General features: G+C 45.6%; 3 protein-coding genes across 10 annotated transcripts; 2 read left to right on the plus strand and 1 right to left on the minus strand.

The window, feature by feature from the left end:
* Positions 1–39: 39 nt before the first annotated feature.
* magl (MAX dimerization protein MGA-like) lies at positions 40–12,209 on the plus strand. 5 transcript variants are annotated; one of them, XM_061270575.1, is made up of 20 exons: positions 40–110; positions 1,986–3,042; positions 3,239–3,509; positions 5,367–5,466; positions 5,531–5,644; positions 5,728–5,835; positions 6,063–6,164; positions 6,247–6,565; positions 6,738–6,885; positions 6,999–7,218; positions 7,312–7,496; positions 7,578–7,752; positions 7,832–8,046; positions 8,262–8,450; positions 8,740–9,037; positions 9,227–9,657; positions 9,759–9,986; positions 10,101–10,212; positions 10,301–10,705; positions 10,773–12,209. In XM_061270575.1, exons 2-20 carry the CDS (start codon positions 2,006–2,008, stop codon positions 11,297–11,299), a joined length of 5,184 nt encoding a protein of 1,727 aa, XP_061126559.1. In that variant the 5' UTR covers positions 40–110; positions 1,986–2,005; the 3' UTR covers positions 11,300–12,209. The 5 variants fall into 5 exon arrangements, with proteins under 5 accessions (XP_061126559.1, XP_061126557.1, XP_061126560.1 ...); XM_061270573.1 differs by having other exon boundaries at positions 56–572; XM_061270576.1 differs by having other exon boundaries at positions 56–572; positions 10,776–12,209.
* Positions 12,210–12,696: 487 nt separating this feature from the next.
* Positions 12,697–22,109, plus strand: LOC133146896 (mitogen-activated protein kinase-binding protein 1-like). The gene is given in 30 exon segments (XM_061270973.1): positions 12,697–12,798; positions 12,898–12,989; positions 13,073–13,135; positions 13,211–13,268; positions 14,412–14,582; positions 14,655–14,792; positions 14,974–15,156; positions 15,226–15,645; positions 15,813–15,950; positions 16,027–16,196; positions 16,281–16,372; positions 16,451–16,576; positions 16,755–16,825; positions 17,273–17,394; positions 17,461–17,536; positions 17,598–17,709; positions 17,780–17,843; positions 17,930–18,025; positions 18,101–18,284; positions 18,386–18,708; positions 18,778–18,911; positions 18,974–19,129; positions 19,205–19,271; positions 19,354–19,512; positions 19,588–19,745; positions 19,821–20,282; positions 20,442–20,478; positions 20,574–20,641; positions 20,953–21,038; positions 21,264–22,109. Coding segments are annotated over 30 exon segments (4,347 nt in total). The 3' UTR covers positions 21,483–22,109.
* LOC133146771 (galectin-3-like) lies at positions 22,041–25,057 on the minus strand. 4 transcript variants are annotated; one of them, XM_061270788.1, is made up of 8 exons: positions 24,918–25,057; positions 24,173–24,219; positions 23,850–24,014; positions 23,264–23,743; positions 23,106–23,194; positions 22,826–22,997; positions 22,605–22,729; positions 22,259–22,399 (listed from the first exon to the last, which is right to left on the minus strand). In XM_061270788.1, exons 2-8 carry the CDS (start codon positions 24,212–24,214, stop codon positions 22,396–22,398), a joined length of 1,077 nt encoding a protein of 358 aa, XP_061126772.1. In that variant the 5' UTR covers positions 24,215–24,219; positions 24,918–25,057; the 3' UTR covers positions 22,259–22,395. The 4 variants fall into 4 exon arrangements, with proteins under 4 accessions (XP_061126773.1, XP_061126771.1, XP_061126774.1 ...); XM_061270789.1 differs by lacking the exon at positions 22,605–22,729 and having other exon boundaries at positions 22,041–22,399; positions 23,850–23,966; XM_061270787.1 differs by lacking the exon at positions 22,605–22,729 and having other exon boundaries at positions 22,041–22,399.
* Positions 25,058–25,318: the final 261 nt, after the last annotated feature.

The following is a 25,318-nucleotide window of genomic DNA, read 5'->3' on the forward strand; positions in this document are numbered from 1 at the left end:
GCGTATTCATTGGCTACCGGGGCGCCGTGGCGCCAATGTGTGACGTCACAGCTTCACTTCCCAACGTTTGTTGTGAGCGCATATGTACGTGCGTCGCCAAGTCCGAGCAGGTAGGTAACCACCGCGACGACAAATAAGTCTCGGTAAACATTTTGTCGACAACTTCTCAGAGTTTTTGATGTTTATTTACATCGAAAGGCGGAAGAAAGAAAAAAATATCCCGCTTTCCTCACGCTGTCTAAGCGAGGATCACGCGATTGGTGGAGGAGAAGGCCGGGGGATGGGGTAAGCAGAAGGAGGGGGGATACTGTGCATGCGCCTTCTTGGCTCGTCGGCGTGTACGCGCGCTGGGTCGATCGATGCAAGAGGGCGAGAAAGATCTTTTGGCGTGGCTTCCTCCGGCCTCCATTATTTGCCACTTTGCCTCGACGGAGCAACAGTTTAGGAGTGTTTGTGTCCTCCCTCCGACACCACACATTGGTTTACACGGCCGCCACCGAGGCCACGCACGAGGCGGCCCTGCCGGAGCGGCGAGGTGAGGCGTTTGAGGAAACTGCAACTTTTCCAAGTTGGTGAGTGGCGGCCTGCCTAAGCCCCCTCTCTGTATACCCCTCTCTCTTGTTTCCCACACAGTATTTCATCATTTAGCGCGTCTTTTCGACATTACTAACATTCAAGCCGATATAAGACAGCATTTGACGGAGTACACATCGTGGCGACGTGCCTTTTGATAGCGATTAACACCTCTGTGTGTTGTTGTGTGTAGCTTTATGGCGTTGTCGACCCCCCATCCCACTAAACCCGACGTTAATTGAATTTAATATCGTTTTTAATTCCACACGGCAACGTGCTTTAAACGTGGTGGCGTTTTTATTTGATTTATTCCGAGTTGCAAAAGCACGGGATCCTTGATCAGCCATGTCCTCCACGCGGAGACACCGAGCTGCCATTGGTCGGTCACGCCGACGATGTCCCACTTGCAGCGGGAAAGTCAAAGTCCACTTTCGTTAGTGTCGGACCGAACGAGAAGCGACCAAAACGTTTTAAAACACTCATGCGTGACGTCTTATGGTTGTGTGTCACCGGTGTTTAGTTGGGTGTGAGGCAGTAATGTGTTAAACCTGCTCACGTTCTCAAATATTGTCATTTGCGAAAGATTCTCAAAGGTTATGAACCTATTCTCTTAAACTCGTAACAAACAATGCTGCCTATGTATTGTTATTTTTCTGTACTCGTACTCTTAACTACTCTTTGGTATTTTGACACCGCAACCTCCACCACCCTTTAAAAATCATTAAAGTTGCTTATATTGAGTTCTAATTTTAAATGTCATGTAAAGGAAAAATAAATGGTCTTGCAACAATTAATACATTCTGTTAAACTGTTTTCACATGGATACTCCCACGTTTTTAAACACGTAGTGAGTAATACATTAGGAATACATTGTTAGTGGTGAGTGATTTATTGGGGGGAATCTGATGAACCAAGTCACAATAGTATGATATTTCTACAAATTACTGACCTATTTTAAGTGTTGAAAATGCCTTGTAAATGGCTCGGCAAACTCGAAAGGGATGGCCTTGGAGATGCAAAGATTCTACACAGCAATATATGGACCTATGAATTTTCATTCATTTCATAAAAGGAATGAAAGGAAAACAGTACATATAAAATCACTCGGTACATCCAGTATCTTGATACATGGATTGTAATACAATTTGACAAGTTTAAGTGTTTCAATTCAGTGAGGTGACTGTAAATGTGGCGTTTCCTTCAAAGATGTATCTCTCCAATAAAAGACCCTTCAATACTTAGCTCACTATACTTCAAAGTTAAATGATTCATTTTGATTCCATGCACTCATATTTTACATCAAAACGAAATCAAAACTTTAATTTCAGGCAAATGGGCTGGGAACAGAGTGTGAAAGCAGGGAGCATGACTGGTCATGTTTCTGCCCTAATCTGTATGTTATTTTCTAATAGGATGAAGTGAGCCATCAGTAATGCCCGCGACACAGCCTCAACCCACAACAATGGAGGACAAGGATGTTGAGGAGGGACCCACGGCTAGCGTCCCCACTTCAGATCCCGTCACCGCCGTCCCTTCCTCCACGCCTCCTTCTCCCACCAGCGGCATCTCTATGGCGAGTAATGGCGACGGTGTGACAGCCCTCCACTCCCCCGCTGAGGCCAGTCCAGCAAAGCCCGCCGTGACGCTACCCACCATTTCTGGGACGAGCCCAGCCGGTTCGCACATTGTGTCAGCATCGGACTCTCCGGCATATGCTGCGAGCATCATGAAATCGGCGGTAGTGGATTTTGGGAACCCGAACGCGGGCAATGAGTACCCTAACACGCTGACGTGCAAAGGCGTGACCGTGACGCTGGAGAACGGCCGCGTGTGGAAGCAGTTCCACAACTGCGGCACGGAGATGATCCTCACCAAGCCGGGCCGCCGCATGTTCCCGTACTGCCGCTATCGCCTGACCGGACTGGACCCGGAGCGGCACTACAGCCTAATGCTCTCCATTGTTCCGTCGGATAAGTACAAGTATCGATGGAACTCGCCCAAGTGGGAGGTGGTGGGGCCGGCAGAGTATCAGACCCAGGTTCCGGTACGGGGCTTTTCCCACCACTACTCACCGTGCCGCGGCTCAGACCTGATGGGCTGCATGCTGTCCTTCTACAAACTGAAAGTGACCAACAACCCCAAAGACCTGGAGGGCCACATTGTCCTCACCTCAATGCATCGCTACATCCCCCAACTCCACGTCATCCCCCTGCTCAATGGTGACATCACACCACCACTGGTCATGGGACCGGAAAGCTTGACGTTCACCTTCCCGCAGACAGAATTCATGGCGGTGACCACCTATCAGAATTTTCTCGTCACACAGCTGAAAATTACCCACAATCCTTTCGCCAAGGGCTTCAGGGAGGACCGGGACGAACCCTGCTTGCGCAGCATCTCAATGGAGATGCTCCGGGGTAACATTGGACCACATGAGGAGCAACCAGGAAGCAAACCTCTGGACGAAAGGTAGTTTTGGGAAACCTTTGTAAACATTTACCATTGGCCAAGGAGCAAGATGAAGCTACTACAATGTAATAGATAATCCATACATTTGTTGAAGATTCCGGAAAAAATTAAAACATTGTTTGTTTCTTTGAAGGTGTGTGCTAAACACTATCACCAATTACTTACTGGATCGATTTGTGTTTTTCTAATCTTACAGCCCTAACTCGATTTACGACCACACTGAGCAAAATGGTGACATCGATAACGACGAGTTGCCCAGCAAGCGGCCGCTCATCAAAACCCCAAAAGTATTTGTGGCGTCGGTCCCGAGAACCTTTGGTAGGTGCCACAGCAAAAGGAACGGCCGCTGGAGCAGATTGAAGGAAAGATTGAATCTGGCGGCGTCGTTGTCTGCGGCAGCGAGTGTCTCTGCTGAGTCTGAATTGGATGAAGTTGAGGGCCTCACCTTTGTTTCATTCGCCACCAGGGTAAATACTACTTTCATTCTATTTGTCTTGTTTTTTTAAATGTTTCATTTCCAAAACATAGTCAAATTTAATAGAAGTAATAACAGATTCAGAATAGTATTTAACTGCACAATCTCCCATTTTTCCAGTCATCAGTTTTGTGTACTATATAATACAAACAATAATGTTTTTTTTTTTTGTTTTAATTGTAAGAGAGTTATCAGTTATAGAATGTGAACATGCATCAATACATGACAAAAATAGACATTACTATAAATATTTGTGTCAAAAATAAATTCAGATTTAATATAGGCAATATAACCTTGCATTGTGAAATGTGGCAGCCATTTTGGGCTCACGGTATCCATGGTAAACATAAACAAGGCTGTGTAGTCACATGAGGGGAAGACCGCATGGTAAATGCAAGACAGGGAAGGTGATTCACAAGGAAACGTTAGACCACAAAGGTTCTCTTTGACTGTCATCAACTAAGGCTCCAAACGTGAAACCTACGCAAAGTTTCACGTCTACTGTAGTGGTTAACACTAACACTGTCTGGTTGGGGCCTTTGTTTAGTTTTTGCACTTTTATGTTTTGCGCCTTTTGTTAAGCATCTGGGTGTTAATTTATTATTTATTCATCACTCTTATTTATTCATTGTTTGTGCCTTCTTGTTTTTACTTTTTGTGTTGTTGTATGTATGATGTGTACTAGGGGTGTAAATCGCGGATTTTGTCACGATACGATATCATATCGATACAAAGAACTACGATCCGATATTTGCCGATATCTTAAAGCCTGCTGCGATTCATTCACGATATATCACGATATAGTGCTCTACGATCGATTTTTCATTTTTTTTTAAAATAAAAAATATAGAACAATATCCTGATTTATAACAATTCATACGCAAAATCAACAAGGTACTGCAAACTCTTTATTTAGGAAATTACAGGAGTATTGTAGTATACAAAGTGCTTATTTTAACACTGAACTTTGATGTCGTGTTTTTTCTTTAAATGTGCGGCGAGATTTGTGGTCCCGGAATATTTGATCACCGCATGGCAGGATTTACAAACTGCATGTGTCTTGTCCGTTGAGCCATCTTTTCTCTGGAATCCAAAGTGCTTCCAAACGAATGACTCAAAGCCTAAAAGGGAGCAAATTTCCTCGTCTTTTTGGACACTAGCCATAGCACCAGCCCAGGAGCCGCGTACTAGTTGTCGACTCCCCTTTCACGTGCCTGCTCTGCTCACAACACAACAACGCCGCGCACTGCTCCCGGAAAGAGGAAGCAAGCAACAATGAACTGGATTTCAAAATAAAGTCGCGTCTAATGTCCGAGGTCAAACACGGCGATATAAATCGATGTTTACGTTTAGCATCGATGCCAATAAATCGTAGAGCATTATATCGATTAATCGACGTGTATCTATCGATTAATCGTTACACCCCTATTGTGTACTATGTCTTGTCACCGTGGGATAGTGGGAACGTAATTTCGATTTCGTTTGTGTGTCTTGGCATGTTTAGAAATTGACAATAAAGCAGACTTTGACTTCATAAAAGTACCATATAAATGAGATACATTTCACTTTCATCTTCCCTTTTTACGAAACCATATTGAGAGTTATGTTAGAGCAACAAACAAAAAATTGTTGAAATACGTGACAGAGAGCCAGTGGTATAAAAAAAATTAAACCGAGCATTTTGTGGCCATGCTAAAACTGAATTCATTGTGTGAAATGGGTCATTTTTAAACCAAGATCACATTTGTGTATGTGTGTAAAAAAACAAACAACCCATACCAGATGTGTCCTTGAGTGTGGTCTATAGCCATGTCCATATAACTTTAAACTCATCTTTTCCATGTCACAGGAAGCTCTGGAGAGTCACATCCGAGCCGAGCCATCCTATAAGTCTACGCCGGTCTCGCCCGACTCCTGCTTGATGACTCCCGCGCAACCAATGGAAACGGGTACAAAAGTGTTGTTCTACATCTGTTCTAACAATTTCAAGTCTAATCATTTGACATATTACAGAAGAAGCGATTGCAGAGATGACTGAGGAGAAGATTGTTCGCCTGGAGGCCATCTTACTAGAGGACCTCAAAGTGGCCAAGTACAGACAGGTGATCCACCCTGTCCTGCAGGAAGGTGAGCGGATGCACATGGACAATTACAGTGACATAATCTGAATAAATAATAATAAATCTAACCTTGATCGTGTTCTGTTTCAGTGGGCTTGAAGTTGAGCTCTCTGGATCCCAGCATGCCCATTGACCTGCTCTACTTGGGGGTTCGCCTGCCACTGCCACCCCTCAAGCTCCCAGCGCAGAATCATGACAGTAAGTCAGCACTCAGCCCAGCTAACACACACATTGCTAAATTGGCAACACTGACTGTGGTTTTGTAAACTAGCTTCCTTTTTGTTTGCAGCGTTTTATTATTTTATTTTTATTTTTTTAGTGGAAGGGACACGCTTTGAACTACAAGCTACTAATTAAATTTCCCTGCCCTTGTAGTTTATGCAACCTCGTGACATTGAGAGCTAAATGCAGTGTTTGCCTTGCAGGTGAGGGATTGGCTTTCATCTCCCGAACAGGAAAAACAAGTGACATGACCAAAATAAAGGGTTGGAAAAACAAGTTTGTTCATAGCAAGCAGCCATGCGATGGTGAGGCGGCTTCTATCGTCTTCTAAGCGAGTTACTGGCTTGCAAATATGAACTCATTGTCTTTAAATTTCTTTCATTCCAGGCTCCCAGAAAAACATGTCGGCCTTCTGCAGCAACATGCTGGACGCGTACCTGGAGAGGGAGGCCCAACAGATCAGCGAGCGCGCCACCGCCTTCTCCGCCGGCCCTGAGGCCCCCGTGGCCTACCGGCTGCCATCCAAGAGCGCCAGCTACGTAAAGACGCTGGACAGTGCCCTCAAGCACCGCAAGACCACCATTGCTGACATCAACAACAGGCCCTGCCCGCTCTCCTTTAAGCCGCTGCTCTATGCTGCATTGACATCGCCGCCTCCACACCTGGCGACCACGGCCCCTTCCAGTAGTGCTTCTCGTCCACACAGGTAACAACTTGATAGTGGTTTCCTTTTGTAAAAGTCATTTTGTGAGAAGTAAGCTTCTCCTTATTAGCACTGCTCAAGTCTTGATAGACTTTAATGAAAGTTGAATGATGAAAATCAATACAATGAACCATGTTTTTTGTAATGGGACATTTTCCTATCCCCGTGCGGTCAGACCGACGCAGACATCTCAGCTGATATCATCAGTCGCCCAGCAGAAACTGCTTGAGATGGAAGACGACATCGTCAGCCAGGGTTGCTCACGAACTCAACTGACCTCCGAAAGGGTCTCAACCTCACTAGCTGTGATGCTAACCAAAGAGGTACCATATATGATATACAATACAGGATAATAAACAGAATTAGTCCTATGGAGGTCAAGCATTTTCACCAGGAAAGACCTTCGAATCTTGTTTTCCTCCTGCTTTTTAATCAGAAGCTGCAACAGCAGACTGAGAAATCCCCCCCGCATTCAGCCAGGAAGGCCGCAAGAACGAAATGCGGACAAGAGTTCTGCCGACTAGGCTGTGTGTGCTTCAGCCTTCTTTATCCTGTCGTGGGGCCGCTCCACTGCTCCCAGCCCGCCTGCATGTTTGGCTGTACGTGCTCCAAGCAGACGACACAGGATGGTCTGTTGCAAGATGAAGCGACCGCTGGTAAGATTTTCAAATATTTCAAAAAAAGCCTCAAATATTCAAAAAAAAAAATATATATAATAATAAAAAAAATCCCCTTGTGTTTTTTGCCAGCAGGCACCGCTCTGGTGTATAAGCAGTGTTCTACCGCGAAGACCAAAAAATTGTGGAATCGCAATTGTTTAGACACAGATCAAGATCCCCTCTTTCAACCCAAAAGCCAATGTGTGCCCCCTGCAAAGCCTCTCGAGTCGTATAAGGCGCCTCTCGAACCGTATAAGGCACCTCCCAGCCAACAGGTATCAATGAATAGATAGATAGAAAAATAATGAATAAATGGAAGTTTTCTGTAAATGAGAAACATGAAACTGTAATTGCAGATTCAAGAAGAGGAGAAGGATCCTGTGTACAAGTACTTGGAAAGCTTCCTGACGTGCGCGCGGGTTCGCGCCTTCAACAGCAAGCCACCGTCTCAAAACAAACTTGATTACATACCATCCCTGGCCACCAACTCCATCAAGCGGAGTCGGCCCACCAGTGAGCCCAAAGAGCAAGGTAAGAACCATTCCGATGTCGCCTGATTATAATTTGACATGCTTATGAGTTGACAATAAGTCCTGTGTTTCCTTTGCAGAAAACTTGGTATCCAAAGAGAGGATGGCTAAAAAACAAATTGAGATCCAATCAGTATGTAACTGGGAGGAAGACCGAGAAATGATCTTGGAGTCTTTGTGCAGGCGCCTTCATCAGGATAAACTGTCTGAGCCCTTCAGCATCGGACCGTATCTCATCCATCCTGTCACCAAGATCTTTATCCAAAAGCCCAGTGGGTCCCACCTAACCTATAGAGTGAGTTTTATGTGCCTGATTTACTAAGATCCCAAATAGCAGGAGCAAAGTTGCATAAATAACTGTGAGATAATATAGTATGTTATGTCAGACAAAAGACTTATGGATCGGCCTCCACGTCGGGTTTAATGGTTGTACCGAGAGACGGGAAAACACAACCTGCTATGTGACCAGTCTGTGCTGTAGGATAGGAAATGACATTATGTGTCCTCCAGGTACGTGTTAGTCGATCGTCAAAAGTTCGCGATGGAATCGAGGAGCATAGCTACAACAAGACGGGAGAAGACCCCGAGCAGTCCGTGCAGCACTCAGAAGTCAAGCCCTTCCTGGCTGGCGTGTTGCCCGCTGGACTGATGGTGGCCAGAACCAAACCAGTTGGCCAACAAGCCTCCGAACTCATACAGGTTAGACTCGGGAACATGTATGTTACTGGTGGGATTTTTTTTGTTTTTCTTTTTTTTCCCTCCATTTTATATTCATAATACTTTGGATTATATTTTACACCAAATACGTTCCATTTAAATTTGTCAATGATATTTTCGAACTTCATTACCATGTAAGCCTTACGTGGTAATGAAGTTTGAAAACTTGTATTACATTTTTGGGCCATGTTTTTGTGGAATATTTATGTAGGTCAAATATCTGTCAGGTTGTTTTGGTTTTCTCATGTGTTTTTTTGTTTTCCGTAAACAGGTGAATGGCAAAAGCTACAATTATGTCAACCTGTTGCTAGGCAGCATGGGTGCACTCCACCCAGCCAATCGACTAGCAGCATACGCCACGGGTAGGCTGCAGCTGCGTGCAGACCTTACTCGCAGGGTGGACCAGACCGCCACTGCCACGAGCGTGCACAAAGTTAACGAAAAGCCTGCCAATCAAAACTTAGAGACTGCAAAACCTGCTTGTCAAAACTCGATGGCTACTGGCAGACTGCTACCGTTGGTCATGTCGGCAAAGAGCATCAATGATGTCCAGACCCATCCTCGGCTTTGTATGTTCATTTTTTTAACGTATCAAAAGTCTTTTTATGATTTGTTCTGTAAATTTTCAATTGGCAATCAAAATCGAAAAAAAATAATAATTTGAATTAACTTTTTGACTGCCAATTGAAAATGAATAGAAGGAATTATGAATGCCGCCTTAAATTTATCTGTTTAATTCCTAATTGTTCTCTCCTCAGTTCAACTGTTAAAGCAACCGTGTGTGAAAAAAGAACCCGAAAGTCCACCATCGAGGCAGTTGGCCCCCCTCGCCGCCATCAACCCTTTCCAGCGGACACCCCGCTCGCCAGTCTCACTCACTGTGTCGCCCTCGCTGAAGACGCCCAGCTTTTTGAGCCAGAGCGGCACCTACACCTTCAGAATCTGCCCACCATCATATTCGGGCGAGAAGGACAAAAATCTTTCCAGCGTCAATTTACCAGGGGGTTTTAGCCTCATTCGTTTACCAAAGCCAGCAGGTCCAAACGAACCCAAAAGTCAAGCTGCTCAGGAGGGGACGTCTAATGGCTCTGTAATGGCGGCGGCCATTAATGAAACCCAGGCGATAAAAGAAGAGGAGCACCTGAGTTCTTCGTCAGATTGCGAATCCAGTATGACTGATAGCAGTGACGTGAGTAAAACCTTTAAAACAAGCTTAACAAACGTGTGTGTCGTGCCTTCCCACCACCTCCCAAACTTTTCCTAAAAGAAAGTGCCCCATCTTGCGTGTAGGTGGACTCCATCATAGACATTGAAAGCATTGAGGACTCCAAACAGCTAATGGCCCAATACAATCCACCTGTACTGTGCACGGACAACCCCAATGAGCCCAGAACAAAGAAGCGCAGGAACCACTCCGTCATCGAAAAGCAACGCCGCATAGAGCACCGTGCGCTTTTTGACGAGCTGCAGAAGGTCCTCGGCCAAGATGGAGGTTCCAGACTGCACCTTCTCTCACTGGTTGGTGTTATAGCGTTTGTTACTTAGGACGTGTGTGTACTGAAAATGTCTCATTAAATGGTGGCAGTATTTTGACAATTTATTTTAAGCTCGTTACTTATGTGTGACTCTTAGGCTTTGAGAGAAATCCAAATGCTGAAGTTGTTCTCTGACGGCCTACTGGAGAGGAAGAAGAAGCTGGCCCAGATCCAGGCGCTTCACGTGAAGAAATTGTCTTCCTTGTCTGGTGTGTGCTGCTCCTATTGCATTGCAAAGTTAAAAACAAAACAAGCAAACAAACCAGAAATGTAAAAAGCTGAAGTTTTTGTTTTTAGGTAAGCCTGAAGACCTGATCAAACGCAATTTGAGCATGGTTTTCAGTAGCTTGAAGGACAAAGGCAGCTCCAAAACAAAGCCTTTCTTCATGCGTCTGTACCAATCAAAAGAGGAGCCTGCCAAAGACGCCGCCACCACCAGTCCGCCTTCCCCAGTCTTAGCCCCGCCACCGACACCAGAGCCTCAGCTCCTTCCACCAACGCCGCCACCTGTAGACCCAACACACCAGCTTGAAGCACCGTCACTTCCATCTCCCGCTCCCCAAAAGCCTGTCCAACACAACAAAACGCCTCCCGCTCAACCCAACAAATGCAACCAGACTCCTCCACCCGCACAACAATTTGCCATCCCTCTAATTCGCTCCAAGACAGGCAGACTCATCCTGCCTTCGTCCATGAAACCTGGTAAGTTCACACGTCTATGACCAACCATGCATTTCTGTTCCAATGATGTGCTCGCTTCTTGCACCAGCAGCTCAAGGCATCTACACGCTCATGCTCATGAACCCCAAACAGGACGCAGACGTTACGTCTACCAACTCTTCTAACACTGACTTAACCGACTCCCTGGACCGAGCATCACCTACGGACGCGGACCAGGACAGTCCCGTTCAAAAACTGACAGTGTATTCCAGGGAACAGATGACACCACTCTCCAATTCGAGTCCATTACCAACGCGGCGGCCTAGAGGCAGACCTCGAAAAACCCAAAGGATCCTGAAAAGTAAAGCAAAACCAGAGAAGGACATAATGTTCATCCCGAGCAGCCGTAAGAAACAGCCGGCTCGACGCAGGAGAGGGCGGCCTCGCAAGAGCGAACCCGTAGCAACCTTGGGGGATGTTGTTGGTCATAGGGCAGCGACCTCTGAGTATGCTGTTGGTTGTGGGGCATCGCGGCCGCGCACGCGAGGCTCCTTGGGTAAGGACTTCCCCAGTGCCAAGCGGCAGTCTTGGATAGACATAGCGATGGAGCTGGACCCCGATTCCGACTCTGACTAATAAGAACATTTGACTAGGACCTCAGGCCGCCTTGCTGTGGAACCACACCTGATGTGCCCGTGTTTTGTCTTTTTTTTGTGTGTCAGGGTTGCAAAAGGCAGGGACATTTTCAGTACATTTCAAAAGATAGGGATTTTTAAAAATAATACTCTAAATTGGAAAACAATTTGGGTATTTTCAAACAATCAAATTTAAACGTAAATATCAACTTGTTTTGTCATCAGCAGACATCAATGCAAAATGGAGTCAATCTACTTGCCCACACGTGAGGGCAAAACTGCTCAATTTGGTTTCTTCCCATCTTAAGTGAGCAGTGATGTACTGTACTGTGTGTGAAACTACTCAAATATTTTTAGCTCGCAGAAAAAGAAAAAAAAATCGACCGCATAATTCATTACTCCAACATTTTTTAAGTATTTCTATAAAATTTGTTTGCTTGAATGATGCCAAAATGGAAAATTATCAAGAGCCAACCATTAATTTGTCTCCCCACCTCCCTCCCCACATATGGTATGTTTCTAACTTGAAAATTTTTCCCCCTGGTTTGCGGTTATATATGAGGACCTTTGTGAATACTCAATGTTGCTAACTGGTCTCAGTTTTTTTGGGTATGTAGACACCGGAGAGCATTAATTGACCTGCTGAATGTAGATTCATTTGTCATGACTTCCACCACCGCTTGTAATTTTTTTGTGTGTCTTTGTTCTTGAATCAAAAGGCTATGGAAATCACTGCATTTTAACACACACTATTATAAGAAGGTTTTTAAGCCTTTTTTTTTGTGTTCTGTTGGCCTGTGGAAATCATTTTTTTTTCTCAAGAGCACTTGATGGTAAAGGGTTTCAATTAGCTGACTGCAAACTGTTATCTACCATGTATTGTAAGTATTAAAAGGACTAATGTGAATGAATTTAATCTTGTATTGTTTTTACTCTACTTTGCTGTTAATTTGAACCTAAAACTGTCAAGTTATGTAATTTCTTTTTTGACTTTGAATATATATATATATTTAAATTTTTAGTAAAACCAGCTTTGGGGGCTGAATTTTTATAATTCGCATTCTTGCTGTTGATTAATTTGAAGTATACTTGTCTGTATGTTAAAATAGTGCCTAACTAACATCCTCCTCTCTTTTTTCCTGGTCTGTGCCTTTAATCCAATCAAGTCAATTAATTAGGCACAAATGCCACCATTGATGTAATCACGAGGCTGGATGCCTGGGGCCGAGGCGACATGCCGGCCTCCGGCTAAACCGCCCTCAGGAGATTAAGCCTCCACATGTCCCGCCAGCAGGAAGGCTGTCCCACTTTGTGAGACGCTCCTTTCTCGCAGTCTGGAAAGGAAATGTTGAACTGATCGTTTTGCAGCGACTACCATCCGAGGGACGCGGGGACACCATGCCTGCCGATGGGCTGACATTCAAGAGCCGCATCAGGAAGCTGCTGAGCTCGCCGTCAGGCAAATTTGGGAAGGACCGTGGGGACAACCTCGCCAGCAAGGCATGTAAACATTTACATACTGACTGTTTCTCGCAAGGGTGATGTTTAACATTTATGGTCATGTGTTTATAAAATGTAATGTTTATTTTTTTTTTGCAGGTAACGTTGGAAAAGGTTTTGGGCATCACCGCTTTGGGGAACAGCTGCCTGGCTTGTGACCCCAAAACTGGATTAGTTGCTTATCCTGCAGGGTGAGGGAAAAAAAACCATTTTTGAACTCAAATCACTTTCTTTTGGATTTTATTTTGCTAGTACTGACTGATTATGTGTGTAGATGTGTTGTGGTATTGCTGAACCCGAGAAAGAGCAGACAGCAGCACCTCATCAACACGTCAAGGTTGAGCTCGTTTGATTTCAAATGGTGACAGTGTCAAGTCATCACATGATGGATACATCTCATATTCCTCTGCAGGAAGACCATCACGGCTCTGTCCTTCTCACACGATGGCAAATACCTGGTCACAGGCGAGGTGAGATGCATGTCATCTCATTTGCACACTAATGGAACATCCCCGGAGTCTATCCTAGCTGATTTGAGGATGGGAGGCAGGGTACATCCTGGACTAGTTCCAGGCGGCATATAAACAAGCGTTCATGAAAAATGTCAATTAGTCACTCATCGTACAATCAACCCATTTATAAAAACAATATTTGCTTATATAACCACAGCAACACGTCAAGTAACATTAATGCTGTTGTTTCAATGAGAAAATCCCTGAAGGATTTAGGTGCTCATGCACAGCCGGTCAATTAAGGATTCTGTGTTCCTAATGGCCCGTTTGAGGATTGCAGATTGCCATCTATCGCTTCTGGTAATCTGTCCCAACCGGCCAATGAAAACTGTAGAAGTGGACGAATATATACTGGTTGTCATGAGAGCAGAGAAAAGTTCAATAGCAAGTGTTATTCCATTGCATTTTGCTTAGTTGGGGCAATCAGAGAACATAGAAGCATTATGTAGTCATTTGCATAGTTGCAAGGCTTACTCATTGTTTTGCATTGCGGATTACTGATTAGTTCACATTTCAGGACATTTCTTGCCATAGCACAGCAAACATAATTAAGGTCATTTTAAGTGTTAATCATACTTTAGACCTTTTTCACTATCATTTAATTGCTTTTAATTCTACTTGAGTTTATTTTATTATTATATGCAGTATATATTTCATCATATAGTTCGTTTTCAATCATACTTTAATTGTCTCAAAAGAGGAAGCATTAGCCTAGCGCAATGTCGCTGGGATTGCATCACCTTTGTATGCAAGCCAACTCTTCTGGTGTCCTCCATGCTGGATGACCTCTGTCAACTATTAGCTTTGACCTTGACTTAAAGCGATAGGCGGTGGAAATAGCTCAGTGATCTCTTACAGAGAGAGATGGGAGAGGGTTACAAGTCGTGTAACTGTGTGCAGCCAGAAGATAATCTCTACAACCACCCTTGACATTGAAACCTCCGAATAGAAAACCACCGTCTCCATTATGTTTACTTGCACGCTGGAGTGGAGCTACTTACATAACACCACTGTAGTTTAAAAACAAAAAAACAAAAATACAGGTTTGCCTTAAAAAAAATAAAATAAAGCATTCAAAATTCCGACCGATTCCTTCCACAGAGCGGCCACCTTCCTGCCGTGCGACTGTGGGACGTGTCAGAGCACCGGCAGGTGTCTGAGCTCCAAAAGCACGAATACGGTGTTTCCTGTGTGGCGTTCTCACCCGATGGCAAGCATATTGTCAGCGTGGGCAACCAGCATGACATGATGGTCAACGTCTGGGCTTGGAAAGTAAGTATATGATGACTTGATTTTATACCGTATTAGCACTGAGTCCGTAATACGCTGGTGTTTTTATCGCAGAAGGACGTCGTCGTAGCCGCCAACAAGGTGTCCAGCAAGGTAACGGGCGTATCCTTCGCTGAGGACAGCTCCTACTTTGTCACTGTGGGCAACCGACATGTCAAGTTTTGGTATCTGGACCACTGCAAGGCTAGCAAGGTACTCGTTTTAATTGTACATCAATCCATATTTCTCATCCATAAACAATCTGAACGCTAGCATGGTTCGGATGACCAGGACATTTATTCACCAACACACATTATTTTGTGTTGGCTATAAAATACATGTTAGGGTGCATTTGGAAGGTAACGAGGCAAATCATGAGCTGGTCTTGTTTTAGGCCAGCACCCCGGTGCCTCTGCTGGGCCGTTCGGGTCTTCTGGGCGAGCTGAGGAACAACTTCTTCTGCGACGTAGCCTGCGGACGAGGTCAAAAATCCGACTCTACCTTCTGCGTCACCTACTCCGGCCTTCTGTGCGAGTTTAACGGCAACAGGATGCTGGATAAGTGGGTGGACCTGCAGGTAAAAAAAATATTTTTGCAAGTGTAGTACGCATTTTACATTGTCTTTCCTTCTTCTGGTCTTGTTCAGACCAGTGTGGCCCAGTCACTGTCTCTGTCCTGGGACCGGATCTTCTGCAGCTGCGCTGACGGAACTGTGCGAGTCTTCAGCCCACTCGACCTGCGTTTTGTCTGCACGCTGCCTCGGCCACACCCCCTCGGAGTTGACGTCGCGTCCGTCACTCAGGCCAGGTGAGGACGTCTGTAAAGAGGAGTTGTGTGTCTAATGCACTTCAACTGTCTTCCTGTCTCTCCTTCCAGTCATTTACTTTGCAGCCGGACAGACGCCCGATACCCGGACGCTATGGCCGTAACCTACGACCCCGTCAGCCGCTGGCTAAGCTGCGTGTACGCTGATCACAGCGTGTTCGTTTGGGACGTCGCTGACCTCACACGTGTGGCTAAGGTCCACTCGGCCCTCTTCCACGCAGCTTGTGTCTGGGACCTGGAGGTAAAAAAAACTGCATTCTGTCAGGAAGAAAAAGGAAAATAAATCCTCATTTGTTAAGAAATTGTTTATAAAAATATATATTTATAGAAAGGGAACAAATGTATCTGCAATAATACATATACCGTGCATACGTTCACATGATCATATTCTGAGCTAATTCTTCTCAGATGTTTCCGGATATTCCTGGGGAGACGGCTGCTAGTCTGTGGCCTGGGACGTTCCTCAGCTGCTCATCCGACAGCACCATCAGACTTTGGCATGTAGACGAGCGCAGCCGTGGTCATTCTCGGAACATCCTCAGCTCCGTCAGTTTGACTATACCAAAATCAAACACAGATACAATAAATACAGTGATTAAAAAAAATGTTGCTGCGGTCACAGGACCTCCTCAAGATCATCTACACGAGCGAAAGCATGGCCGCCTTGCAGGAAGCAGAAAATCTGACCAACCCGGACGGACCACCAGCGGAAAGCAGGGCGGTGGTCCGCACCATCTGCCTCAGCCCGGATGGAAAACATTTGGCGTCCGGAGATCGCAATGGAATGCTCAGGTACAATTACAAAAATATTCCTGAATTGGATTCATTTCAATGCCAATACAGTCGATAAAGTCTGGTTTTGTGTTTGCTGTTCAGAATCCACAAACTCAGCAGCATGAAGGAGATTCTTAAAGTGGAAGCTCACGATGCCGAAATCCTCTGCTTGGAGTACAGCAAACCAAAAACAGGTCAGCTATCTGCTTCCCTCCCTGATACACAAATAAGCTGACTCATGCATCATATTAAATCATTTGAGTCTCATGTAGGTCTGCAGTTTCTAGCCACGGCAAGCAGAGATCGTCTGATTCACGTCCTGAACGCCGCAGCCGACTACGGCCTCGTGCAAACGCTGGATGAGCACTCGTCTTCCATCACGGCCGTACGCTTTGCCGGTGAGTCACCGGAGACCTTCTTGTTCACTTGCGTACAGCCTCTTTAAATAATACATGGCTATTGACTATGTGGGCCCTACTCTTACTTTATGAGCAAAAGTATTGGGAACCGTGGGCAGGAGAATTAACTCCAATAATTACTACATTTAAATTTTTTTGTCCCATTTTTACTTAACAGCCGTTGATGGTAAAGTGAGGTTGATCAGTTGCGGGGCAGATAAAAGCATCTACTTCCGCACCGCTCACACGGTAAGTACACGCAAACACATACACGTGCCTCACCTGCAGGGTGTCTTAAATCTGTTGTAAGTAGCTTAGCATAACGTGTAGAGCACCAAGTCTTTTCCAATCAGGGTCCATTTTTCTTCACATTCATTCATTCTTTGCAGACTGTGTGAACGTTAACTTTTATGGAGCGTGCTAAACAACCGCTTGTTAGTCGCCACTAAGATTTATAGATCTCTCCACATAGCCTAAGCCAGCATCCTTATAATCACACAGCACGCTTAATGAGTGCCAGCACTGTTTTGAACATTTGTCAACAGACATAAGAGCTCCCCATTAAAATCACAAGGGAGGCAAACAAGCACTGTAAAATTACTGGCAAAATGAATCTTGTCTTTTATATGACATGAATGGAAATTAAAAGCATACTGTACTTCTTTTCCCCCCTGCATCTTATAATTTACATTTCAGAGCGACAGCGGAACAGAGTTCAGGTGTTCTCACCACACTGTGAGAAAAACCACACTGTACGACATGGCCGTGGACCCCAGCTGCAAGCACGCGGCGGTGGGCTGCCAGGACCGCTGCATCAGGTGTGTGTGTATCTTATTCAAAGTGGCACCTGGAAACTTCAAGGCCTTGTATTGTCCCATCAACAGGATTTTTAACGTCAACAATGGCAAGCAGAAGAAACTGTACAAGGGATCACTCAGTGACGACGGCAGCCTGCTCAGGGTGAGTAGGGCTGCTGGTCATTTACTTACCTGTGCTTAATTAAATGGCGTGTGTTTTCCAGGTTCAGATTGATCCGTCGGGTCAGTATGTGGCTGCCAGCTGCTCTAACAAAAACATCAGCATCTTTGACTTTCATACCGGAGAGTATGTCGCCACCATGTTTGGGCATTCTGGTAATAAATACATACACACACACGCGCGCAAATAGCTGAAGATAAGCAGCCTCTCTTTTGTGTATTTCAGAAATTGTGACCAGTTTGAGGTTTACCAACGATTGCAAGCATTTGATCAGCGTGTCAGGGGACAGGTGAGGACTTAATTTCAGTCCACATGGGACACATCAGGTTATACAATGACATCCCCTAATGCATTGTGCTTGTTTCCATGACATAGTTGCATATTTGTATGGCGTCTGACTCCAGAGTTGACCATCAGCATGCGACAGAAGCTCTTTCAGCTCCAACAGCCTTTCAAGAGCTCCGCCTTCAGGTGACACCTGCATTCTCCTTTGCCTTCCTCCTTCCGGAAAACTATTTTGTTGATTTCATTCGTGACAATTAACAGCAGACGAGAGGCACACAGCGCTCCCGCTTTGGTGGGCGTCTCCTCAGACAGTGAGCAAGATGACGAGAATGGCGCCGCCCACCGAGACTCCGACGACTTCAGCAACAACACGTCCACCGACAGTAGCCACGGAGAAGAAGATGCTGGCGCCTCGGAAGATGCGCCTGACTGGGAGCGAACAAAAGTAAGTGGCAGACATTTTAGCTATATTTCAGATTGTAATAAGAATGACATGTTTGGCTTGCTTTAAAGTTGAAGTCATCGTTCCCTCCATGTTGTTTCCAGCCTGCCGTACCCCCGCCGGTTGTCAGTCGCCGTCCTCGCCGTCGCTGGTCTCGTCGTAGGGGCTCTCTGGAGCTGAAGGTCAAGTCCATGTTGGACCTTAGGCAGCTGGACACTTTCACTCCCAACGAAGATACCAACACTGATCCACGCAGCAGCACGCCCAACCTCCATGAGCCTGCCATGACCTCGGACAGGCCCAACAAGAACCTCTTACATCAGCCCATCGTGCGCTGTGATTGGCTGTCATCTGAAGGTGTGGAGAGTTCTGAGAGGGTGGGGCTGAGCCGGGAGGACAACGAAGATGATGGAGCTCTACAAGATAGGTACAATCATCTTTGTACAGTATCTCACAGTTTTTTCAGTCTTACAGTTTTTTCATCCTTTCCCTTCAGCGATAAAACTGTGACGGATTCGCTTCACAGGAAGTGTCAGGTGCTCAACCAGAGCCAGGACAGCTACAGCCCGGACAGTGCCTGCTCGATGGGCTACGACAGCCGAGGAACCAGTCCTGATGGCATCCTAGATGGTAAGACCTGTGTAAAATCATGGTAAATATTGATATATATTGAAATATTGATATTGCAACAGAGTCCGCAGACAACACCTCCCTTAGCTTGGACAGCTCGGACGATGAGGAGGAAGAAGAAACGTTAGCAAAGGCTAACGTGGCCATTGTGGACAAGGCCAGAAGAGAAGATTTCCTCAGGAAGAACTTTGAGACACTGGGGGACACCTGCAGCGCAGGTAGAACAATCTCAGTGATTATTTTATGCATTTTCTGTAGCACATTGTGTGATTAAGTTGCCCTGCAATTTGCAGTCGAGCCGAGCAGAGCCCCGAGGCTCAGCATGTCCTCACGCTTCCTAGCCAGAGGACATCACAACCGGTACGTGTCATGAATTTGTCAAAAGTGAAAAAGCCAGCACCATTATTTTCCTTCACATTCCACTTGATTTGTATGTGTGCAGGGGAGGTTCTCTGTTTTCCAAAGTACAGGCAAAGGAAACAGACGGCAGCTTCTCCCACAACCCCCCCGTGTCCAAAGTGCGCCCCTTGATGGAAAACGGGCAAAGCAGAACCCCGGAGAACAAGAGTCCTGTGTCCCCTAGCGCCACTCAGGGGCCAAGGTAAGATGCTACGAGACACCGACGTGGAAAGTAGCATTTAGCAACTGCTTTGTGCTCATTTTTTTGTCTCACTAGGATCGTCACAGCTTCCACAGTCATCCCAAGACCCCAGAAAAAAAACACAATAAGGTCTCACATTTGGAGGTTCTCCACACCGCCATCCAAACCTTCATTACCTGACAGAACTACTAGACTGCATAAGTCCCTGTCTGTCCAGAACCTCACCGTCATCTGTATGTTACTTTTCCACTGCAATCCCTCAAGAAATGTCCACAATTTCTTAATTTCTCAATTTCTTCCTCCCCTAGCTCCACGCTCTCCACTGCCCTCTAGTGAGCACAGAGAGTGGTGCAAAAGACCCCAATATCTCCTCCTGGACCAAGACCCTCTCAAGGCCTCATCCTCGTGCGTCTCCTCGCCCTCGCCGGGCTCACCGCAGTCTCCTCACTCCTACATGAGCCCCACAGCGAGCTCCATAGCCAAAAGCAGCCGCTCGTCATCCGTGGGCGAGGGCGTCCACCCTGGCCTCGACCTGTCCCCCTTCCCCAAGGCCCGGAGGTCCTGGGGGGATCTGGATGTCGCAGAGACGCCTTGGCATCCTCTCGCTTCCGTTTCTCCAACACGCACTCGCATCCCACAGCCCAAGCAGCCTCTCAGCCCTCGACGCAGCCTCTGCTTGGAACTAAAAGCCACTTCCTTTTGTCCGGGAAGTCCAACTGAAGCTTCTTTGCCCACTGTGGGACCGACCTGTGATGTCACATCCTACACAGGTAAAGCTACACTATATTTCCGCATACATCATGGAGAATGTGGAGAGGTGCAAAATAGCCTACAAATTTGGACAGAGCCATTCTGTAAATGTGGCATAAGATAACATGATTTATGTTTATTCCTGTTTTTTAATTCTATGTTCTTCTTCCATCTGCAAGGTACAGCAGAGAATAACACAGTGTCCGCGTCTGAAAGGTGAGTATGACAAAATTCTATTGTGAAGCCATTGCCTCACCAAGTGTGTTTCCACAATATTTCTTTTTTAATCCTGCATCATTATATTCCTCCAGAAAGCAAGATGTCGCCCCGCCGTCTGAAGCCCTCCCCCTGGTGGCGGAACATCCCCTCCCACATCCAGGTGGTCCTCCTCCTACCGACCTTTCATTTCCTACCACTTCTTTTCCTTTCCTCCTACCTCCTACTCCTCCTCTTCCTTTTCGTCGTCACTCTGCCTCACGCTGGCCGCCGCTGGCTTGCGTGTCTCCGTCACCCGTCGCCTCCTGTCAGTGCCACGCCGGTGAGTGTACTTGCAATGCAGGCACCAATTGCTCTGTGGACAATCTTTCACTTTTTCACATCAGTGTGTGCAGACGTGGCTTGAACATGTGTGTGTCACTATCATCTTTTTTTTTTTTTTTAAATTGCATTTTACTTGTGCTTACACTGCAGGTAATTCCATCACTTTGGACATGTGCAAGCAGGCTGCGAATGAGCTTCATTGCAGTCTGAGGCGAACTGTCACGCTGTACGCAGAGGTCAGTGCGTGTTCATATGGTGGTGCCTTGAAAGAATTTTTCAAGATGTGAGCCCTCGTATTGGCCCGCCTGTTATGCTAATTTGTTTTGGTTTTTTAATAATTCTGTTGAACTACAATTCATTTTTAATTGGTAAATTGTCATTCATTTTTTATTATTACTTTTGTCCAGTTCAAGTTATTTCTGCAGTTTTTTTTTGCAATTTTGTCCATGTGTGTACATCAGGTTCTCCAACGCCCTCCGGAGTGCGGGGAAGAAGCTCGTCGAGAGATGGTGAAGGTTTTGTCCGGAGCGTTGACGTCTGCCAAGGTTGAGCTGGACCCGCTGCCGAGCTGCTGGCCCTCCAACGCCAAAAGTGAAGGTGACAAAGCTTTGGCGCTATTAGAACAATACGCGGAGCTTCTGCTAAAGTCGGTTGAGAAGAAGCTGGACAGCAAGATGTGAAACAGGAAGCCCAGCATGTTTTTTTTTTTTTTTTTTTTTTAATAGCACTCAAACAGTTGGCCTTATTTACTACAAGACAATTGTTGCCTTAGCGCTCTTTTGCCTGTTTTCTACATACGCAACCCGGAGGGACATAAAGTACCACTTCCAAAACAGATTTATGACAAAAAAAATGCTATTTTGAATTTAGACAAAATATGTCTGTCCGCGAATAGTGAATATGTGCGTATAAAAATGCCCATTGAAATGCTTTGGGAAATTTGGGGGAGGAAAACCCCCAAAAGAAAAACAATAAATAATTTGTGTTTTTGATTATATTTTTAAGATTACGTCAAATGTCTTTTAATGGTCTTGTATGTTTAACCATGGCAGAACTTCTGCCTCATGGTTCTAAGCTAAGGTTGGGGGTTCAAATCCGGGCTATGGCCGCCTTGTGTGGAGTTTGTATGTTCTACCTGAAATGAAAAATGGATAGATGGAGGACTGTTTATAATAAAGACAAAAATACAGAAATCAGGAACAAATTGTGATGATATTACAACATTCAACAAGTCAACATTCTGTTTGAAGCCATTTATTTGTTAATAGAAAAGGTATACAATAAATTCACGCGGTAGATTGCACACATTGAAAACCAAGCAGTGCTGATTATATGTTATATTTAATAATATTAGTGTGCACTTAATATTGAAGGCACGTGTATTGTCACACTTATTAAAATGTCAATGTCATGTCATTGACGATTTTGGCAGGCGGTCCTACGGAAGCGTCTCCACGTTGACATAAGTGAGAACGACGTCGTGCAGGATGTTGATTCTGTTGATCTGGTTGAGCTCGCGAACGCGGTGGCGAAATTCGAACAATGGAATGTTGTTGACCGCCACACGGAATGAATCTTGCGTGCACAAGATCTTCATCTGAAACGCACATTGAAGCAGATCAGTTGGGATTTTACTTTGTTGAAGACTCTAGATTGCCTTCAGTGTTTTCTCAAAAACGGGCGTAGGCCTATATCAGGTCATTGAAAAAGTTGTTGTTGATTTTGGTGCTTCCATTGTATTGCGTCAGTGTTTTGTTTTGGTTAGTGAAACTATTGAGCAACAACACGAGACCGCGACTGACCTCCAGGAGTCTCCCCATGGGTCGGCACTTCCCTGATCTAGGACCAGCTTTGCCAAACGCCTTTCCAACCCTTTCCACCTTTTCAGCCAAACGTTAGCCTGACATTCAACCCGAGGAGAGGCCACCTGGAGTCAGTCAAGGGCGTCATGTGTAGCATCAATTTAGTTTTGGAACCCATGTGCGGACCGGGTGGGGGTGTTGCAACGCTTCCTGTCGCTCACCTCAAAGGGGCTCCCCTGGGCGAAGGGGAAGGGTCCCTTCAGGTCCCTCTCCTCGGGACCCCAACGCTCGCCCAACTTGTGGTTACGCACCAACACCTGCTTGCCCCCTTCGCTGAAGCGAGGATTGATGTGGAAGGCGATGTCGTTGCCTCGCAGGAAATTTATGGTGAACCTAAGGAAATATTGATAGCCATGATAGCTGAAAATCAACCTGAAAATTCTTGGGCGAGGAAGGTACAATAATGCTGTAACTGCAGTAATCTTCTTCTGGACTTCTTACATTTTAGCATTAGGTTTGATCTGGCCCACGATGGTCATCATCATCTTGTCATACACACCTCGGGCCAGGTTAAGGTTGTAAGGTACGCTCTAAATGAATCAAGAACAAAAGTGTTATTATGAAAGACACTCGTGATATTTTTGTTGGTTGTTACTTACTAGTGGTCCCGATGTTGGCGGCAGCCACTGTTGTGGCACCAGGGCCGGGTTCTGTCCTGGCCATCCTGGCTGCCCGGGGTTGTAAGGCCAACCAGGATGGGCAACCCATCCCGGCAAAGATGGATGGAGGCTCGGAACTGGAGCATGAGCAGGGGCGGAAACGGGAGCAGGTGCTGGGACAGGAACTGGAGACACAGCCGGGACCTGAAAAGGTACCTGAGCCTGAACTGGTGGCTGGGGAGGCTGAGCCGGCAGGGCAGGCTGGTACTGGCCCGGCCAACAAGGGTGGCAGATTTGACTCTGAGTCGGAGCCATGGTTGGAGCTGGAGCAGGGACCATGTTTGCAGTTGGGGTAGGGGAGGGTGTTAGGACCTGAGGCGGTACTGGAAGAGGAGTGGGCCCAGAGACCGGTAACGGTTGAGTCCCCAACCAGCAGGGAGTGTTAGGCTGCCCGGTCCAGCATGGTGCAGGTTGGGGGGCCTGAAACAACAAATACGTCCAGGCAAGGTTCTCTGTTAAATGTTTTTCCACTTTAATTCGTTTTACCTTTTCCAGAGTTTGTTTGATAGACTCGACAACACATTACCTGTTGGGTTGGCTGGACCTGCTGGTTGGGCGGGATCTGCTGGACTTGCTGGGTGGTCTGCGCAGGCCACATGGGGAAGGCGGTCCCGGGCGTCTGGCTAGGCCAAAGGGTGCTAGTCTGTGGGGCAGAACCAGGCGGGCAGCTGCCACACAGAACATCAGCATGCTGAAGGGGGGAAGGAGGAGGAGAAGGTGGAGGGTCGGGGACCAGGATCGAGATACGAGGCAAAGAGAGGGTTGACAGGATGGAGGACACCAACTTGACGGTGCGACATCAACACAAGCGTCAACATTTAGATGCGGAAAATAAGCAAATATTCTTACCTGTGCTTGAATCTGACAATTTGGGGGACTACTTACATCCATGCTGCCTGGGAAGATTGCAGAAATTGTTAGGTCCACCGAAGAATAAATTGACTCAAATATGCATGGGTGCATGTGATTTACAGATGAGGTCGCCTAATTCCACAAATTGTTTAAATGTTGCAAACGATGCCTTCAGGAGGGTCACGCAGATGACACAGAGGATCATTGAGTGTGACAACAAGTCAACAATTTTGAGTGTCCTGACTTCAGCACATTGTTTGCTCTTGTGACTAACTAATTGAATTAGGGGTCAAGTATGCACGTATAAAGTCAAAATATCGAGATTAGCACATTACACTAGTTGGCCCTAGGGACTACCAAAATCATAATTAAAAAAAGTTTTTTAAATGCTCAAATATAATTATTACACTTTCTTTTGTTTTACCTGACCCAAAAAACTAAATTGATAAAACAGTTCATTTTTTGGCATACAAACCTATTTAAACGGCACAGAAACAAATGTAATTTTAATTGTATTTATTAATTATGTTTAATGTAGTTTGCAGTGCTTGTCAGCTGTACCAGAGGCAACTCTTTCAAATATTTCAACACTCTTGTGTAAAGAAATAAGGTAAGCAGAAACAACTTCGATTCAGTAATTTTAACCATATTATATGTGTAAAATGACTATATTTTAATAACCCTTGTCATTCACCATCCCGGTCTAAACATAATTAATTGATAGTAAGTTATAAACGCTTACCTGTGTTGTTTGGAGGTGCTGGCAGGCTGCAGTGCTGTGCTGTTTACGTCAATGAGTTAGTGAATAGCAGTCAGGCAGGCAGACAGACAGAAACAATGAAGTCCACTTTTATATATGTACACCAAAATTTGCTCGCTCACTGGGCACGCCTCTTCAGCAAAACACATGAACCCAATACATGGGTTCATTTCCATTTTGAATGTTAATTATGTGTTGCATTTATTACCTCTACCGTGGTTTGTTCATTGTTGCGCAACTTGCAGTCTACACTTTATATGACGGTAGTTTTTTTGTATCTTTAATGCCAGTATTTTTGTGTATTGGCGTGATTTTTTTGGGGGGTATGAAAACTACATACGTAGTCATACACGGAAAGATGATTTTTAAATTTCTATTAATCT

Source organism: Syngnathus typhle, linkage group LG22 (genome assembly GCF_033458585.1).
Source record: "Syngnathus typhle isolate RoL2023-S1 ecotype Sweden linkage group LG22, RoL_Styp_1.0, whole genome shotgun sequence".
NCBI classification, from domain to species: Eukaryota; Metazoa; Chordata; class Actinopteri; order Syngnathiformes; family Syngnathidae; genus Syngnathus; species Syngnathus typhle.